Raw genomic sequence first — 20425 nt, 5'->3', positions numbered from 1 at the left:
CCGTTATGCTCTAGACATCCTCCCATGTGTCATCTTGTCCTTCTGCTTCGGGTGTGAACAATCCTGACCTTGTTACTCCAAATTGCTACTTCAGTGATATGAAGGGCAGCAAGAGTAGGCATCATGACCTGACAATTTTGCAAAGCTGAAACTGAGACTCTGCACCAGATTAGGGCCCCTGCACTGTGTGAGGCACACCATTCCGGAGTGTATGAAGCAGGGAGGTCATTGCTAGAAGTGCTGGTGTGTGCAGTGGCACAAATGGTGGGGAAATACCTACTATGCCAGGGGGCTATTCCTGCTCGGGTTAGTATGGACATGAGCTGCCTGTCCCAAGAGGTCATTGTACCACTGAGTGCTTTGTCAAGTGTCCAACACATACAGAGCAATTTAAGCTATTCTGTGCGCTTGTTTCATATATCCTTTTAAAATATGGTCACCCCCAAGCAGCACAATGCATTTCAGAACAGGCTTACAGAACTTCATGCAATAGCATTATCATTTCCCCCTCTCTACTTCAATTATATCTTGATGCATTCTACGGTCATGCTTGCCTTTCTCATCACCACAGTACAGTCATGATTCACAGTCACCCTGTGACCAACTGGTACACACAGTTATTTTCAACTTCTCATTTATTTTCTGCTATTAAAGTTCCAGAGTGCAACAGAAGCTTGTATTATTAGTTAGATATGAGCTAGCTAACTAACTAACTAACTAACTACATATGTGTATATATATATATATATTTTTTTTTTGGGGGGTAGTCTCATTTCTCTTACAACAGTCCTCAAAGTCATCTGGTTACCTCAGTTTGAAATAACTAGCACACTAGTTATGGTTTAATTCTCTGTTTCACTTAAGTTATTGATATAAGCAATCTATGTTCAAATTTTGGTGCATTTTGCAATCAAGTTCAACTCTCTAGCATACTAATTCTTTAGAGTACAAGACTGGTTTCTCAAAGTCAGCTATCTGGAATCTCTGATTATCATTTCAGATAGAAGCTGGCTCTTTTGCATGGATGAGTAAGAGCAGTATCTAGGCCAAAATGAATAGTGGAAGGAAATGAATACAACAGAAAGATGATACATATTGTCATATGGGCTTTCTGAATGTGTAAAAGCTGTTTTCTGTAACAGTTGATAACTACTAGAACAGGTTCTGTTGAATTTCTTGACAGAAAACAGAAGAACTGTGAACTTAAAGACAACTTCAAACTCTACTGCATATGCATTGGTAGGTAGCTTATTCAAAAACTGAAGATTCAGCAATACCATAAATGCATTCAGCCAGTTAAGTAGAGACAGTATCCAACTCCTGACATATCTTTAGAGAATTCTTCTATCTTCAGAAAAGCATGCAAGAAAAGAATGGACTGAGATCCCAATTTTAAACTCTAATCTCACAATCATCTTTTTTTTTTCATCTTGCAATGTAGAGCATGAACAACTTGACAGCAGCATGTAAATGCCTGCATGACAAAAAATTGTTTGTCAATATTCAGGCTCGATCTAATGCTTACAATATTGACACATTAATAATTAATATACGAGTTCCTTATTAAATATCTGCTGAATATTCGCTTTTAAAGAGATAAAAATAGTGCAGATTTTATGTCCAGTAGTGACGCCTGGTGGCTAAGGTAGTTATAGCAATGACAACCATTCCTGGCAGAAGATCACAAAATCATAGAATCATTAAGGTCGGAAAAGACCTCCAAGATCATCTGGTCCAATCCTCACTCTACTACCAATGTCACCCACTAAACCACGTCCCTAAGCACCACATCCAAACCTTTCCTTGAACACCCCCAGGGACAGTGATGCCACCACCTTCCTGGGCAACCCGTTCCAAGGCCTGAGAGGTCTTTCTGAGAAGAAATGTCTCCTAATTTCCAACCTAAACCTCCCCTGGTGCAACTTGAGGCCATTCCCTCCAGTCCTATCACTACTTATCTGCGAGAAGAGGCCAACCCCCAGTGTTAGTGTTGGGGAGAATCGAATGGATGTTTTATTAATGTCTCTTAGGTGATGGGTCATACAGTATAATTAAGCATTGCCAAATGTACTTACATTATCAATTAATTTATGTATACTGGGAAGTTTAGGGAGTATATTATCAAATAATCTATGTATACTGGGAAACTTAGGGAGTATACTGAACAGTCAAATGAATCTTTGAAGGGGAACCCTGGGAGGGAACAGATACAACCTGACCTTGGATAAGGGCCTGGAAGTGCTGAAATGAGTTGAAGCAGAACCAAGGAGCGGAGGGAGCATGCGTCGAGTGAGAAAGGTGAAAAGTTTAGCAGAGAGGAAGACTCCTTACTTCATCTGGACGACCACCTGGACGACCACCAGAGAGCACCACGCATGTGCAAATGGGAGGAGAGCTAATTAGAATGGAATGCGAGGCTGATGTTGCAACCTGTAATGAATATGTATGCCTTACGTAATGTTAAATGTATAAATAATGGCTGGAAAGTAACAGGACTTGAAGCCAGATTTGGGCACCTGCCCCGGCTTCCAGCGCTGAATAAAGCACCTTCATATAATCACTTGGTGGTTATGTGGTTGCTACGCTAACACCAGCTCCCCGCAACTTCCTTTAGGAAGTTTATCAATAAGGTCTCCCCTGAGCCTCCTCTTCTCCAGACCAAACACCCCCAGTTCCCTCAGCCGCTCATCACAGGACTTGTGCTCCAGGCCCTTCACCAGCTTCATAGCCCTTCTCTGGACGCACTCCAGGGCCTCGATGTCCTTCTTGTACTGAGGGGCTCAAAACTGAACACAGTACTCAAGGTGTGGTCTCACCAGAGCAGAGTACAGGGGGGATGATCACCTCTCTTGCCCTGCTGGTTACACTATTCCTGATACAAACCAGGATGCCATTGGCCTTCTTGGCCACCTGGGCACACTGCTGGCTCATGTTCAGACGAGCATTGACCCAGACTCTTTTCCTGTGCACAGCTTTCCAGCCACTCCGCCCCAAGTCTGTAGTGTTGCATGGGGTTGTTGTGACCAATGTGCAGGACCCGGCACTTAGCCACATTGAACCTCATCCCCTTGGCATCTGCCCATCGAGCCAACCTGTCCAGGTCCCTCTGCAGAGCCTTCCTACCCTCTGGCAGATAGACACTTCCACCCAGCTTTGTGTCATGTGCAAATTTACTGAGGGTGCACTCAATTTCCTCATCCAAATTATCAATAAATCTGTTAAAGAGGATAGGCCGTACAACAACCCCTGGGGAACAACAGTTGTGAATGAGAGTGAGATACTTTGGAACGAGATACTTTGGAATCAGCTCCTCTTCTGTGCCCACATGTATTGCAGACTCTTCCTCAGATATCAAGGAAAAATATACAAATGTATTATTAAGTTTTAATCATAAACATCTTGCAGTTCTGTCACAGTTTTGTCTTGCAGACTCCTACCCAATGTGCCCCATAGTTATATGGTGCAGAAGTCAATTATAAGGCACATCCTAGAGCCCTGCTACTGCAGTGGCAGGCTCCTGAGTTTAGACTGCAAGGAGATTTTGCTGAGGCCTTGCCAAAATTCCTGACATAAGAGGCTCTCTGCATTCTTGTGGGATACCCTACAGTTGGCCTTTCACCATTTCTCAACGGCAGCTGTAGCAAGCAATGCAACCTAAGTATAGCCAGGAACTACTGTGTAATTTCTGGCCTAACCCACAGCCCCCCATTGCTTACAGCTGATCTATTTCATCAAAATTATTCAGTAGACCTTGATAAAAAATGAATGATCTTCTATCTCACTGTTTGAACGTAACTGCTATAAGCCACAGACCACGTTCAGAGAGACTACAGAATACAGAGCTATTGTGCAGAACATTATAAAACCTGCTGCTTGTATTTTGAATGTAAATTTAGTTGTAGAAAATGATTGCTGAAAGCTATGTTTAGTCCTGGAGCCTTCTGTTTGGCACCTTTGTTACCTTGGTCTCTTCTCTGCCTTCCTGTCCCCATCCTAACTCTTTTCCTTAGTTTTATCTCTCAGTTTTCACTGTTGCTTTTCCCGACACCATAGCATTCTGCCTTTCTCAGATGAACTTAATTTTACGTCTAATTCCTGTGATAAGATTGCCTCTGTAGTCCCTACAAATAACTTATGCTGTTGCAGCTCCTAACACTACTTTATACTTCTTGAGTTGACCAGGTATTTGTAGACCTCCTTACGTGGAACTAAATTGCCTGTACTTGGTTCTGTACTAGGGAACTATCAGAAGGATCTTTCCAGTCATATCCTGTCAGCACAAGGATATTTATGGATATTTTAACATCAGAGGGGACGTACTGTAATTTATGCAACTTTATCCTATTAACTAATATGGAGGATTTAAAAAAAAAAAACAAACTGACGTGAATTTTGGGCACAATCTAAGTTAATGGCAATACCATGTAACTTTATGAATAAAAATGTCACACATAACACTATATTTACTGTTGTTTATAACTGTATTTAGCGTTATATGTCATGTATATACTATATGTACTGTCTAACATAGAGTACAGAAACACACGGGCATTAAGTGGCTTCGGAACAAACAGAAGGGAAGAAAGCTTCCTGTTGCCTCCTTCATTTGGCTCTTCACCTAAGAGGCTGATTTTGATTACTCTTTGGTTACTAGCCCATGATTTCATTCCCGTATTTCCCATTTAACCGTTCACGGTACATTTTTCTTGCTTCCCATGCAGCGAGGCAAGGTTTGGCCGGGGGAGGCGCACACATTCCCTCAGCGCGGCCGGGCGGGGCCGGGCGGGCGGCAATGGCGGCAACGGGGGCGGTGCAACTGTGCGCCCAGGCACCGCCCCGGGGCCGAGCCGGGCCGGGTCGGGCCGAGCGGCGGGCAGCCGGGTGCCGGTGCCATGCAGTCCCTCGCCCAGGAGATCCGGAGCTTCTCCAGGGCCAACCTGCGGCAGCAGCGCACGCGGGTGACGACGCTGACGGGCAGGCGGCTGGTCGAGACGTGGCGGGGCGCCTGCCTGCAGGTGTCCGAGGAGGAGGAGGCGCTGCCGGGCGGCGGCTTCGTGCGGGACCTGAGCTGCGACCTGCAGGTCGGCGCCGTGCGGCCGTGGCTGCTGCTGGGTGAGTGCGGGGCGAGGGGCGGCCGCGGAGGGGGCGTGAGGTGAGCGGCGGCGGTGGCAACGGGCTCGCTCTCTTCGCAGGGTCGCAGGACGCCGCTCACGATCTGGACACCCTCACCAAGCACAAGGTAACGTCGCGCCAAGGCGGGCCGCGGATGGTTATTTTCGAGTTGGAAATGCTGAGGTGTCCTCGAGTAACTTCGAGTTACTAGTCCTTGTAAAAGGCAGTCGCTCGCAGCTGCTCCATGCCTCAGGGCTTCGCAAGAAGCCAGAGTGTTCCGCTACACAACTTGTACTCTGGTGACAAGTGAATTCCTCATTGCCCTGTGTGTGTTCATGGTTTGGATGCTGAGCAGAACCAGATCCACGGCCTTACAGCGGCTGCTGGAACAAGGAAAACAAAGCAATAGCTCCAAGCTTGTCCTCAAGTCCGGTCTTTTCAGAGTAACGGGGTGATATGGCCTATGGACAGTTCAGCAGGGCAGGGAATGCACCAGTCTGGCATCTATTGCCATCTAAACATCAGTTCAGAGTAAATTAAAATAATCCACAAGCTGGCCCTACCCTGAACAGAGCACAGATGGCAGGAGGCCAGACTCGGTGTCTTCTGCCAAGTGCAGGTATAGTTTACTTGGAGATCCTTGTGCTCCGGCAAACAGTGTGGGTAACTCAGCACAAACATTAGGCTGATGGGTTTGGGCAGGCTTTAAATCTGGGGAATCATTGGGTGATCTGTGCTCTCCCATTGCTTTCTGTTTTATCATGCACCTGTGGACTGACATCTCTCTTTTCTGCTGAAAATCCTTCCTTCAGTCTCTGTATTTGGGTGAGCACAGATCTTTTCATGTCCTCTCATTTGTCTTGAGAGGGAAAGGAAAACTCTTCAAGCACATGGTTTGTAGCAGGAGGTTTAAAGCTCGCTGACCAGATTGACAGCAGGTCTTCCTTGCTGTGGTACTAAATGTTGAGGTGTTAAGAGTCATCTGTGACTATTGAGGTATTTATGGTCACTTGAAATTTCTTGGCATTTCCCCGCAATATGTTGACTGTCACATTCAGTATACCTAAAAACTTTTTTTACAAATTGATATTTATTTTTTTCCCGTTGGACAGTGTGTCTGTACTGTAAAACAGAACTTCTGTTCCATCCTGAGTTGTTTAAACTGCAGTGCTGAATCACATGATTCCTACTTGTAAACTGAAATGGATCTTGAATACCCACACAGACATTAAATAAATGAAAACTAAGACTTGAAATAGCTTCAGTAGGTATGAAGACTTGAAATACCCCTGTTGCCTGGATGGTAATTGACAGTTTGTTTCAATTAAAGTGAAATTTAGTACAATATACATATATATATATATGTGTGTGTGTGTTGTGCTATATTTTAACTCATAGTAAAACTTGTAGAAAAGCACGTCATATGTATGTAAAACTGACCAATGTGATTAGACATATACAGATTGTAACTTACACAAAGAATTATTTACCATTGTTACTGCTCATTTTGCTTGCTGTCTTTAGAAAATGCCTTTTTTTTTTTTTTTTAACTTAGGTTACGCATATTCTAAATGTGGCATATGGAGTCCAAAATGCCTTCGTTAATGACTTTATATACAAGACCATTTCTATTCTGGACATCCCAGAAACTGATATCACCTCCTATTTCCCAGAATGTTTTGAGTTTATTGAGAAGGCCAAGATCCAGGTACAGTATGTCAATAACTAATGCTATTAGTTATTTATTTCCTTATTTGAAATCTAAAGCGGCTTCTTCTGTCAAAAACCATGCATCCACATACAGTTATGTACCAAGACTGTCAGAGAATGCATTAGTAGGCTTGGAGCCAACCAGCGATTTTAACTGCTGAAAAAAAAAGACATAGCATAGGAAATAACATGATGGGACTGCATTTGGGGTTGCTTGGCAGCCCTGCATATAGCCGAGACTATCCCTGACTCTTACTTGTTATATTTGGGTTTACTGTATAATTTGTAACAACCATTGTTTGTTTTAAACACAATGATGTGACAACCAGATGTTACTGTACCTTATTTTACGATATCTACCATATTCATTACTTACATAGCTTGAGATAAAAGAAGATAATCTTGCCCCAGCTTGCTTTGTGTCACACAATGTTCTTTCCTCTCATATATCATTTATAAGCTATGTGATACACGTTGTCAATGACCAATTCAAAGTTTCTTGTTACGGTTTCCACTTCATTTCTAAACGAGACTTGCCATTCATAACTGCATGGTGTTGTTTTCTGCTTCTGATATTTATGTTCCAGTTACTATTTTGTAAACTAGGCGGTTTTCCTGATTTTTTTACAGAAATATCAGTAGTTTTGTAATGAAAAAGTTACTCGAAAGATCAGGTAGTTGATGGAATAGATGTTCTGCAAGGTCAGTTCATGAAGCATATGACAGTAGTGTGGGGGCAAATCTCCAGATGTTTTTGAATCACTTTATTTGCTTTGTCAAGCTGGTGTTAAAAGTCCTTTTGATAAAGCGTAGCATGAAGTGCTATTTTGTGTAAGTAATTACAAAGAGGTACTCCTGTTTCATCTGAGGTGGCAGAGGAAGAGACCCTTCTCTGGTGAGAAAACATGCTATATAAGAAATTATTACTAAAATATTGTTAATAATAAAGTAGTGTGAGAGCATTTAAATTAGAGAATGTAAATAAAGCATGCACTGTTCAGTAAGTTGCTGACAGCTGGTACTTGTAACAGGATCGAGTTTTCTAAAACTGTTAACTGCTTGAGTCTGTAGACATCACGGTACAAATTCTGATACTGATCAGAGCTCACCTCTTCCTCTAGGCTGCAAATTGGCAGGCAGATTTTCCATGACATGGTGACCTGTGTCAAATCATATTGCTCATATATAATTCAAAATTAGTCAAGAATTATGTGCCAAATTCAACTTCATATAAATAAGCAACAGGGTTTAGCAAGGAAAAATGAATGTGCTCAGTATTATATTTGATTTAATGTGATTGCCCATGTTTTCAAGTCTACTCTGTGGATATCATTATATAATTTTTGGCAATGTATAACAAAGTAGGCATAAATAGAAACTTTAAAGCAATGTGAACGTGGAAAATAAAGCATGAACTCTACAAAGAAAAAAAATGGATAACTTTCAATGCTTATTTTTTATCTTCAGTGCCACTGCAAGATATTCATCTCAATTATGGTAGGTTTGCCTGGAAAAAAAAAATCATTAAAATAATATTTTTCTGAGTAAAATCACTAAAAACTGATTAAATCAGTAAAAACTACTCCGGATCTACAGTGGTTAAACTGGAGTAATTGCTTCATTAGCTGTAGCATAACAGTAATTTTAATGGTTTATTTTTGTAAAGGAGACAGTGGATTACAGGTTGCCAGTGACAATTCCTACATGAGGGGAAGTACATGCAGAAGTCTGCCTTCTACTGTGCTACAGTCTGTGTGATTAGGAAACACACCCCTATGAATGTGAGCAAGTGAATGAAGGTTACAGTTTCCAGCAGGTGATGTGAAGGGGATGTGATTTCCATTGCGAAAAAAGAGTGGGTTTGTGATTCATTTTGCTGGGATGCACAAGCTTAGATTCAGTTCCTAGCTCCACCATAATCTATCTTACTGTGTTAACTTGAGCAAGTCATTCCTCTCCTCTCAGCTTAGCATTTCATCAACAAGGATAATAAAACTCATACTTGGTCTTATTTTTTAAACTGGAAGATTTTTGGAGCAGGAACCATTTTCTGCTCTGTGTGTACATTAATACACCAGGTAACTGGAACTCCCAGCTCTGTGACATAAATCATAAAGTTCTTGCAGCCCTGTTGGCTACAACATCTTTTTTTCCTTTGGGCAACATGTCCATTGAATAATTTGTGCATGTTAAGGACAGACAGAGCAGGCTGTTTATATCTAGAATATATTTGTGTAGCCTCAAATATCTGAGCAGGTTGTATCGTGTTTTAATATTTTTATTCAGAATATGGAGATGCTCATGATTTTGTTGTTGTTGCTGTTGAAAAGTGGTGTTTGGCAAACAGTTCAGGCCAAGCCTTTGCCAGGCCATAGTCTGGCACACAACCACGACAAGGTCACAGAGCCTGGGTACTGGAAATGTGTATGAAGCCACACTAGATTATCTAGATGTCTTTGTGTTCAGTATTTTGTAATGGAACTTGCAGCATCTTTTGAGTCATTCAGGTGTCTCAAAGATTGTGTGAGAAATTTTTAAGTAGGCTAATAATACTAATTCTGTATATAATACAGGCTAAGCCTGATTTTAACCACCAGGAGAAACATTTTTGAATTGACAAGAAGCTCAGTAGTGTTGGATTTTGCACCTTAGTCCCCAGGCAAGGGACCATAGTTGAGCCAGCTGTACCAACCACTACAATTGTATCAGCAGTGCGATGGTGAGGTGGAGATCTGTTGCAAATCACACGATATCTTTTCTGATTTTTCTATTCCTATGCATGATCCTGCTTACCCAGAATCTTCACTGAAGAAGTCCAGAGTATGCAAGAAGCGTGTGACTGAAACTACAGGATGTTCTAATATCTGCCTCTGTGCCTAGCTGTTTGCTGCCTTTCTGTATTTTTAACCTGGTAACAAGATAGAGTTAAGTTCCTTTCCATATTGCAAATAAAATAAATTGTAAAGTTAGCACCCAAGTAGATCAAGGATCTTAGTATCCCAGGTATCTGTGATTTGGTTTTTACGTGAGGGGGCAGTTGGAAGGTGTTGGGCAAAGGGACACAGGAATGCTTTTTAGTTCTGAAACATTAGTTAGATCTGAAGTATTTGGTAATTATAAAGTGGCCTTGATTACAGAAATATTCAATTTGGGCTCATATATCTGTTTTTTGAGTTGTCTATATGTATATATATTTGCTTTGAGCTCAGCAAGGAACTTTTAATAAATTTGAATAGATTGTAAATAAAGTTCCTCTGCTATAATGTTTCTTGTTGTTATCTACTTAATGAATATCCCAACTAATGTTTCATTTATTTTTTGAAGGATGGTGTGGTGCTGGTCCACTGTAATGCAGGAGTCTCTCGTGCAGCAGCAATAGTCATCGGTTTTCTGATGAATTCAGAAAGACTGAGTTTTGCTAGAGCCTATTCCTTGGTGAAAAGTGCAAGGCCTGCTGTTTGTCCAAATCCTGGCTTCATGGAACAGCTTCACAAGTACGAAGAACAGAATATAAAGGCAAATGGAAGCATAGATGATCACGACTGATCAAAGGGTGAAGTGAAACAATCTGTTCTGACTATACAGTACCAGATGCTGGTTGTACTTCAATCTCTCGTTTTGCAGTCCCCTTTCACAGGTGCATTTTAAACTCTTTATGTTTTTTTTTCCCCTGTGTTCACCCTTCTGTCCCCGTTTTTCAGCATCTAGTCTAAAGGCCATATGGTACTACACTGATTTGAGAGATGATTTAGCCCAAGAGCAAGCTTTTCCTAGAGCAAGGATAAAAGATAATTTTTCTTTGCAATAGTAGAATAAAGAGATTTTTTTTTTTAATTTTTTATTGAACCATCAGAGAATGTAGGCAGTAGAGAAAGGAAATAATATCTTAACTGAGATAATAAAGTTGCCCTATTTTCTTTAATGCTAAACCAAATCTTTATCCATCCTAGTTGGTTGTAAAATCTAGATAATAAGATGTTCATATAATAAAGTACCTTGCTATTGGATCTTAAATTGATAGTGCAACTAAAAAGGATTTTATTACTTTCTGTGGGCTAGCCAACCATTAAATATTTTTAGAAATTAAAACAGATGGTCTTTTGATGGAAGTAAAAAGGTGTAGGATGCTTTAATGCTTCATTTCTTTCTACTATTTCCTATCAAGCAGTGACTTGTGACGTTTGTGAAGTGGTGGGAACCAAGCTATCAGGTTTTTTTTTTTTTTTTGGTAATTCAGTGGAGATATGAAGAACGTTTCTATCTCCCTGCTACTGCCTTGTCTTTGCATTCAGTCCTCCACTGCTGTCCCCTCACTCTATTGCACGTCACATATAAAGTACAGACACCATAGGATAGATGGCACTGGTTTATTTTTCTTCTTACCATCCTGACAGATCTCAGGCTGGAAAAAGCGCCTTAAGTTTATGTGTGGAAAAAAAAAAAAAACACAAAACCACACCACAGAATCTGTTAAAAAAAAAAAGACGTTATTAATAGCTGTATTTTTGTGGCCTTCACGCCAGTTCTAAATGGTTGGATATGTTGATACACAATAAAATAATAGAAGAAAAGCACTGCGTGTGGCTGTTCTGTGTTAACGGGCTGAAGGCGAAGGGACGCCCCCCCCGTCCCTCAGTCGGGAGGCGGACCCGGCACAAGATGGCGGCCGGGCGGCTCGGAAGTGACGGCGGGAGGAAGGGCCGGCCCGTTTGAAAGCGCTGCCGCCGCCGGCCCTTTCCCGCCGCCTCCGCCATGGAGCCGCCGACCGCAGGTGAGCTGCGGGGCTGCCTCCGACCCTCTTTGCTCCTTTCCCTTCTCTCCCCGTCCTCCGGGAGGCTGCGGGGGGCCGCAAGCCTGGCCGCGGCGGCTGGGCTGAGGGGAAGCGGCGAGGTGGGCGCGGTGGGCCCGGGCCAGGCGGAGTGGGAGGCCGGGCTCGTCAGGATTTCACTTCGTGTAACAAACACCCCTAAAACAACGTGCCACCACAGCGATGTTTGTTAGGAACAGTGTCTCAGCGCGGCGGTTCGTGCTGTTCTTAAAAATAAAAGACTGAGATAAGTTATGTTTCAAGTAGGCGAAGTTGCAGCGCCTTACTCGCTGTATGTTCTTCTATTTTAAATAGAACCGCTGATTAAGCAATGCAATGGTCTAGACCATTTGGCTTCCTCAATGTTTTTAACTCTCGTTTGCGTTACAACAGGAGCTGAGCCGATGACTCTGGGCTCCCCCACGTCTCCCAAGCCAGGAGCCAGCGCTCAGTTCCTCCCCGGGTTCCTGATGGGAGACCTACCTGCTCCGGTGACTCCGCAGCCCCGCTCCTTGAGCGGCCCTTCTGTTGGCGTAATGGAAATGAGATCTCCTCTGCTTGCAGGTCAGGGCTCACAAAATGCTGAACATTTATCCCGAAAGAAAAAAAAATCGGTTCATCTTACTGCTCAGCATGACTGTTGCAGGCTTTATAATTTGCTTAATGCTGAGTTCATGTACGTTCAATAAAGTTTGTCAAAGTTCTTTAAAGTAGACTTAAGATTAATAAATGCTTTAAACATAGAAGCTTTGGTACCAGAAACAGTTGCTTTTACAGGGAAGGTAACATGAGCCTTGCCTAACATAAACTCAGTTTATATATCTCTTTACAGGTTGATTGTATGTAGAGCTATCAATGTTTTCTTTGCTTGAAGCAGAAAGATGTGCTTGCTAACTTGTACAAGTGGCTTGTGGAAGTAGCTGATTTCTTTACAATGAATTCTAGAAAGCCTTTTTTTAGTTTTCAGACTTAAAAAAACTGGAAAGAGAAAAATTAAGAAATAATTAGTATGTAGTGATTTAATTTTACACTATTAGTGTCTGCTGTAATTGGGTTGGAGTAGTGATATTTCCCAGAAGTAGATGCAGAAGAATTTTTTTTTACCTGTGCTTCAGGGATGATGTCATTACATGTCAGTTTCATAGAGGAATGAAGTAATAGTTGTAACGCTGTCTTCTGTATCATGGGTGGTGTTGGCTTTTGTAATAAATTATTGGGCCTAATATAAATATGAGGTGGTCTTAGTGTGCTGGTTCTTTTGAAAGAAATCTAAGGTGAAAGTACTCCGAGACGATCTTTTTCTTTCAGTTTCATAGTAGGATTGGTTGTCTGTTGTTTTCCTACTTTTGGTTTGTTTATTCTCCTTGAATACAAGCCTCTTAGGAAACTTGGGCATATGATTATTTTGTGTGTATTTGGCCTAATAATTTTTTAAAAGGGATTATTACAGCCACAGAGTTTCAGTTATAGAAAAGGAGGAATGAATAAGACACTAACCAAAATGAGTGGTTAAGTACATGGTTTGAACTTAGGCCTTGAGGGTGGAGTGCTTTATTAATGCAGTATAGCAGTTCTTGCGTGTGTTACACTATTGAGAGAGTACTGAAGCTCAGAGTTAAGGATTGAAAAGTACTTCTGAAAAGCATAAGTGACATATTTTTTTTTCTGTAAGTAAAAACTGTTAGTTCAAACTGCTTTTTCTGGGGTAAACCTACACAACGTATTCAAAGGTACATACAAAAATATTTCAGTCAGTGTAATTCTCTGGTATGCTGGAAGCCCTAGGATAAATATAAGAAAAAAGAGAGATTAGTTTACTTAACTTCATCCTGTCCAAATGCAAGGTAGTTCCTGCTTTCAAGAGCTTACGCTTTTCTTTCTAATGAAGTTTCATATTAAATATAGAGTTTGGACAGCGGGATTGTGATGGCATGTGCAATATTTGTGAACTTCTTCGTATGATTCTTTAGCATGTAGTATGCCCCCTTAAGTCTTAAACCATGCTTTTTCATCTCTGCTACAAGACATCATTCTTTGAAACAATGAAGCTCTATTACTAATCTGCCTCAGAATAGAAAAATGTAGCTATGCTCAGAACTGCTCATAAAGAGCAAGTGCGTACAAGTAGTGAATGTGTCGCGTTTAATCAAGTGTGGTTGGTATCCAGAGATCTAAAAGTTTTAAATGATATTTCTGTAAAGAGACAGTTTCTGGTAAATAGGTGGTATTCTTGCACAGAACATTCAAACATGAACAGTTTGGTCAGCTTGTATTAACTCCTAGTGAAAGAATCAAGTCTGTCATGACTAAATTTCTGTTGAACTTCCCAGAACAATTAGCCCTAGACTAAAATTACAAGTTTTCTTACATTTTTCATTTTATTCTTTTAATTGCAGGTGGCTCTCCCCCACAGCCAGTAGTCCCTACGCACAAAGATAAAAGCGGTGCTCCACCAGTTAGAAGCATATATGATGAATTATCTAGTCCTGGGCTTGGATCTACACCGCTAACCTCAAGAAGACCAGTAAGTGTTTTAAGTACTGCCTTTTTCTTAGCAGAAGATGTGAGATAGCTCCATGACTGCATCTCTCAGAGTACAGAGGAACAGGCACACAAAATAACTGAATTAAGTAACAGCATGATCTGAAGACTCACCAGACACTTTTCTAAATTCTCAGTTATATAAACCATTGTAGTAAAGTGAAGTAATAAGCTATCTCCTGTCGTTAAGGTTTTTCGATAGACTGCAGAGAAAGAAAAATAGGAATCATTCTTCTGTTGTGCTTTGTATGTGACAAATGCAAACTTGTTACAGCTTTTCACCTTCCTGTCAATTTATTAAGCTGCTGATTGCCAGAAAGGTCCAAATATGTGTTCTTTTTCTTTTAGTAGGCAACAGAGGTAATGCTACCAAGGTAGAAGGAAACTTATGCTGAGTAAAATATCTGATCAAAATTTGGGTGAGGGGGTGGGGTTAACTTCAAAAGAACATGAGTAAAATTTCTAGAAGGTTATGCTAATAATAAGCTCCGCTGCTTACCTCAACTGAGCAGTCAAGCGTTAGTGGGTTAGCGTCAGTGAACATGCATCTGTTGATGCAGGGAGAAGGCCTTTCACTGGTTGAGTAGACCTTTCATTGAATTTTGCCTTCTGAAAGTTTTCCAAAGAGGGAGAGAATCCTTTACTGTGTTAAAGGACTATTTAACTTCAAAAAAATAATGAGAATGCACGTGGCTGGGCTGACAGGTGCTGCAGTTCATTGGAACTTCTTTCTAAGATATGCCATGATTGAGGATAAAAATATGCTAAAATTGTTTCAAAAATAGAAATTCTGTGTTTCTGTAAAAAAACAAAAAAAAAAACCAAAAACACAAAAAGCAACCCCTCAAACTATTAGCAATTAAAACTTGACACTAAATAGTTTAGAGGGAAAGTAGTGATGACTACAATTGTTCTTAGCTGTTTAGAAGGTGAAAATCAGATGCTGGTAATTTATGATACTGGCATCCTTTCCATTAGGATGTACTTAGTGTGAATTGCTGGCTGGTAGCAGTGGTGAAATGCCTATTTTGAGAAAGATGAAGTATAACATTTCTGAATATTGATACCAGAAGTTACTAAGCTTCACCAAGTACATGTGATTGGTGTTAAGCGAAGGGTTTGTTGACCAAATTTTCCAATGCTTAAAGCTTGACCTAAATTTAAGTAAGCCTTTTTTCTCGTCTAACAGCAGTGCTTTTTTGTTAGATAAAATACTCTAGATGCTTTCAATCCTGTTGCTTGTGTTGCTTGCCTTATGTGAAGTAGCTTGGTCTGCATTTCGATACGCTCTAATACTTAACTCTTGATAAGAGGCTTAAATTTAACTGCATATTTTAAGGCTTACTGATCAGTTGGAAACTCCAGAATGTAATAGTTGAGGCCTCCTGGGTGCTGGAATGTAAAAGGTGTCAAATAGCTTCTTTAGGAACTTTGTGTTAAATATAAATGTAAATGTCTGCTATTACTCTTAAGTTACTCCTGACTTAAGGCAGGCTTAATATTCCCGCCTGACACTTAAGTTGCCTGAAAAAGATCTCTGGTCTGAAAAGCGTACCAGTAAGAATGATTTGTTACTTTCTGTGTTTTTAATGCAGGCCAGCTTTTCCCTAACACAGAGCCCGCTGGTTGGAAATATGCCATCAACCCCTGGAACAGGTAGATATTCTATCAAAATAGGCAATCTACTTTCTTAATTCATTCCTTAGTAGGCAAAAATCATCAATGTCCAAACTACACCAACTCCTTGCTAATTTGCAAAGGACCTGCATCTGTTCTTTTAACTAGCTTTTCAGATTGTATGTGGATGTGGATAGGAAATTCTTTTCCACTCAGACTGGTTGAGTTTGTCAGCTTTACTTACTCCTTATATAGAATCTTTCTGAAGTGAGCACAGAGGTGTTTATACTTGAGTTAAACTGCAGAGATTGACTGGTCTTCCATCTTCATAGTTTCTGTATGAACCTGTGGCTTCTTGCGAAGCTTAACTCTGGGTGCATTGTTCCTATTTGATACCTGTATTCATCTGCTGCTGTTTAGGGGTTAAGGAGGAAGCTAGGTAACTAGTCACAAAACTTAGTAGTATCTTGTCAGTTATGAAGTTTGGATTGACTTACTGTCTGTCTGCAAATAAACCTCTACCAAACCTCTTTCATGTACAAGTGAAACACTTGATACTGAATTTATTCTTTTAGTAGAGGCTTTTAAGCTAAGTTGTCTTGCAAAAATAATTTGTTAAACAGTACCATTTCAATTTAACAGCTTCAAGTATGTTCAGTCCTGCAAGTATTGGACAGCCTAGAAAGACTACTCTATCTCCTGCTCAGCTAGATCCTTTTTATACTCAGGGTGATTCCCTAACTTCAGAAGATCAACTTGATGACACATGGGTAACTGTATTTGGGTAAGTTAATATCTCAAATATTAGGAGAATCACGGGCAAAGTCTTGGCAATGTATGGGAACAAGTAGCACTTGGACATTGTTACTGTCTGGCAATCCTGGGTTATGCAGGAAGTACAGCTGTGGTTAAAGCCAGTGGTTGCACATATCTGTTACCTTAAACTGCATTATCATTATTTTAAGTTGAAAAGGCACCATTCTACAATTTTGTGTGGCAAAGTAAAATTGCCTAGAAGATAGCATTACACAAGTTACTGCTTCTAAAACAGTTTTAACGTATTGGTCTGTTCTGGATTTCTAAAAGCCCTTCACAGAGTTGCATTTTAGCACCAAAAATCCTAAACAACTCAATTTTTGGAGAATTCTTCCTGTCTTTCAGATTTCCTCAAGCGTCTGCTTCATATATTCTTCTACAGTTTGCTCAGTATGGAAACATATTAAAGCACGTGGTATGTCTTTCGAAACTTATTTCTGAAAACACTGTCTCGTTTAAAAAGGCTAAATCTCACAATTTTTTTTCATTTAATCGCATGTAGATGTCCAACACAGGAAATTGGATGCATATTCGATATCAGTCTAAGCTTCAAGCCCGAAAAGCCTTAAGCAAAGATGGAAGAATTTTTGGTGAATCTATCATGATCGGTGTCAAACCTTGTATAGATAAAGTAAGTTAACAACTGCTCTCATTTAAATGTAAGGTACTCTGCTTTTGAGATTCCTCTTTATTTCTTCCACTCCCTTTATTTTATTTTTTTTTTGTTTGAGTAACAAAGCATTATGTAGTTGTTACATATAGTCTATTATACCTTACCTGAATTTTTCTTACTTAGTCAACAAAATGACCTGCTGAGAAGGATTGTTATGGGAAATCTGTGATGGATGGAAGCTATAAGGCATGGAGTTGTGTTGCCGTGTAAGATAAAGTGAAACCGTAACATAGAGACAATTGAGGGACTGGGGTAGATGTGTGAGGGTGGATTAAGACTGCTATTTCTCCCAGCTGTCGCTTGAATCTTCTGACTCCTTTTTATGTGACTACTTGCCTGATGCTGACTCTTTAGTTTATCTTAGTACATTAGGCAGAAAACTTGCTAGCAACACAGTTCTAACCCTATTTTTCTTTTGGTCTACTCTAAGGATAAGTGACGCTAAGGAGTAATGTAAGCTTTCAATTGTAAACCTTCTGAGAAGAAGGTCCTAGAAATTGAGCTTGAAATTACTTGATCTTTTATCAGATTGAAACATTCCTTATATTGATTTAAAATTCAGAAACAAACATAGTTCAGTGCCACTTTCCTCCATGGGCTTCTAATGGTAGAGGTTTTGTTCTCTCTTCTTATTAATTTAATATTTTGCTTTCTAGTTTGTATCACTGACTGAATTTCCTGTAAACTGAAACTCTACACGTGATGATTTGGGACATTTGTCAGATATCTGATCTCTTCTTTGTTTTTGAATTCTTATTGCCTCTTGTGTATAGTGTCTGCTTTAAAATATGAACAAACATAATCTGTACTGTGGAGGTACAAGAGAATTCTGGAGACTAAGCCATTGAGAGCTTGGCATTAGCCTGTAAAACTTTTCCTTTCAATTGAAAAGTAAATAAGATGGATTTGATATCAGTATGGGCTTCTGATTTAAAAGTAGATATAAGCATGAGGGGAACACATGGAAATGAGTGAGCAGTCAGCAGCCACCTACGCTAGATGCTAATCCTACCCAGTATTTTTGGAAAGCTTTCTTCTGACACATGTGTTTCTGGATTTCTGCTTTCCTTAGGCTGGTTGAACGCTGTGTATGAATGCTCCACTGAGTCTAAATCCAATAAATCAGGTCTCTCCTGATTGGTTGTCATTTTCCCATCTTGTCTTCTCTGGATCCTTCGTGGAATTCATAGTTTACATCAAGTTGCTTGCTGTCTCTTCCATTCCATGTGCATTCCCTTCTAAATGTGAGCTTAGAAAAGGAGCCTGAAGACTCCATTTTGTAGCATTTGCCAAGGGGAGTAAATGAAACTTCTTGGTAAACTGAATCTGACCCAAAAGGTACAAGTTCATAAAGACTTGGAGGCTCTCCTAAATAGAACAGGTAAAATATTTTAGAAGTATCTAGGAGGAGGATGTTATGCTACTTGTATTCAAATGGGCCTGAAAAAGACGAGGCTTGCTGCAAGTTTTACAGTATTTTCTTCTATATATGATTTCAAACTTGGCTGATGTTTAGTAAGTGCAGCCAATGGATTATGAGCTTTACTTTGCAGTGGCACATAATGCAACATGCACATAACTGCGGTTAGGAAAATGCTTGGAGTTTTATATGTAAGCACCTTCTGTGCTCTCTACTGACAGGCACTTTAAGTGTACTCATTGCTTTCTATGGCACATGAACGTTTCTATCAACTCTAGATAAACTTACAAACGCTGCTGTTAAATATTCGCTTATATTGCATTAACCTTCTTTTTAGACTGTGATGGAAAACTTTGAAAGAAGCTCTACATCTTCAGTGTCTTCAGTTTTCACTCCACCTACAAAATCTGTAGGCACACCAGTACAACCTGCAAATACTACAAGAATTTCTACAATGAGACCTCTTGCAACAGCATATAAAGCTTCCACTAGTGACTACCAGGTATTTTAAGGGAAACGGAAATGTGTGTTTTTTCTGTTATGTGTGAGGCGTGACACACATTGACTTTAATGGGACCTTGGGCCTTTTTCTTGTCAGTTCTTATAGTGACTGGGTAAAGATGTGGCACAGGTACAAACTTAGTCAGTTTGGCCTATAAAATCATTTAAAAAAAAAAAAACAAAACAAAACTCTTCACTTTTCCAGAGATTGAGAACTACTTTTGAAACTTAGATATCTGTCAATATATGGTAACACTTAAATTACAAAAAAAAAAAAGTGTAAAAAGAATTAACTATACATGAACTGATTTTTTTTTTCTCTTGCTGTTTTTCCTTGCATTCTAGGTGGTTTCTGACAGACAAACGCCTAGGAAAGATGAAAGTATTGTATCTAAAGCAATGGAATATATGTTTGGCTGGTAATATACAAGAGGAAGTAACATACTGAGTTGGTCAGGGTTTGAAATATGCTGCTGTCATCAGTGGTTAGTTGTATAACTACTGGTGTCAGTATTTTAATTTGCATCTCACCTGTTATGCCTTCAAGGAATTCAGCAGACATGTAGCTTGCACTTTAAATGATGGCAATGTACACATGGTTTTAAAAACTGAATCTGTGTAAATAAGTGCTTGTTTCCTGTTTGTGCTCTGAATGCATGATTGTAAAAATATAAGCACTGACTTTTCCTCTGTGATGACTTTCTGTGAATTACTTCCCAGTAAAGATGATGGGCTACTTGCAGGAAGAATGCTATTTACAGCTGGCTCCTGGGGACAAGGACGGTTCTTAGTACATGTGATTTTAATTCTTTTTTAGTCTGGATTCATTGCTGTTTTACTATTATCTGACATCTTGTTCTAAATGTCACATCAACATTTTAATTTTTTTATTAATAAAGCTAAGTAAAGTTAAGTTTTCTTAGGTTCTTTTTAGAGAAGTATGAGTTCTAGTTCTTTTAGGAAATACTGTTTGCATTACTCTTAATAGTATGATGCTGCTTAATCTTTATAGAAGTGTTTATCAGCCGAGCAGATGCTGTTGAATCTTATTGAAGTACCAACCTGTGTTAAAACTAGTTCGGGTTTCAGTATTTTTACTTGTAAGAATGCTTAAACTACATATTCCTATGTAAGTTATCTCCATGGGTATTTCCTTGTGGTATGCACTTCATAAGTTAACACATTGTAGCACCTTCTACACTGTAAAATGTTGAGCTAAAATAAGTGA

General features: G+C 39.9%; 2 protein-coding genes across 2 annotated transcripts; both read left to right on the top strand.

Moving 5' to 3' along the window:
* The first annotated feature begins 4807 nt into the window (after nucleotides 1-4807).
* Nucleotides 4808-11393, top strand: DUSP19 (dual specificity phosphatase 19). The gene is made up of 4 exons (XM_080598923.1): nucleotides 4808-5112; nucleotides 5193-5239; nucleotides 6668-6820; nucleotides 10147-11393. Exons 1-4 carry the CDS (start codon nucleotides 4893-4895, stop codon nucleotides 10366-10368), a joined length of 642 nt encoding a protein of 213 aa, XP_080455049.1. The 5' UTR covers nucleotides 4808-4892; the 3' UTR covers nucleotides 10369-11393.
* A 36-nt stretch (nucleotides 11394-11429) lies between these two features.
* Nucleotides 11430-19889, top strand: NUP35 (nucleoporin 35). The gene is made up of 9 exons (XM_080598922.1): nucleotides 11430-11593; nucleotides 12023-12193; nucleotides 14026-14153; nucleotides 15766-15826; nucleotides 16430-16571; nucleotides 16949-17018; nucleotides 17106-17234; nucleotides 19034-19198; nucleotides 19543-19889. Exons 1-9 carry the CDS (start codon nucleotides 11575-11577, stop codon nucleotides 19618-19620), a joined length of 963 nt encoding a protein of 320 aa, XP_080455048.1. The 5' UTR covers nucleotides 11430-11574; the 3' UTR covers nucleotides 19621-19889.
* Nucleotides 19890-20425: the final 536 nt, after the last annotated feature.

The sequence above is a fragment of the Anser brachyrhynchus genome (genome assembly GCF_964034855.1).
Source record: "Anser brachyrhynchus genome assembly, chromosome: 7".
In the NCBI taxonomy this organism is placed as follows: Eukaryota; Metazoa; Chordata; class Aves; order Anseriformes; family Anatidae; genus Anser; species Anser brachyrhynchus.
Note: the sequence above shows the minus strand (reverse complement) of the source record. Positions and strands in the feature narration are given on the sequence as shown.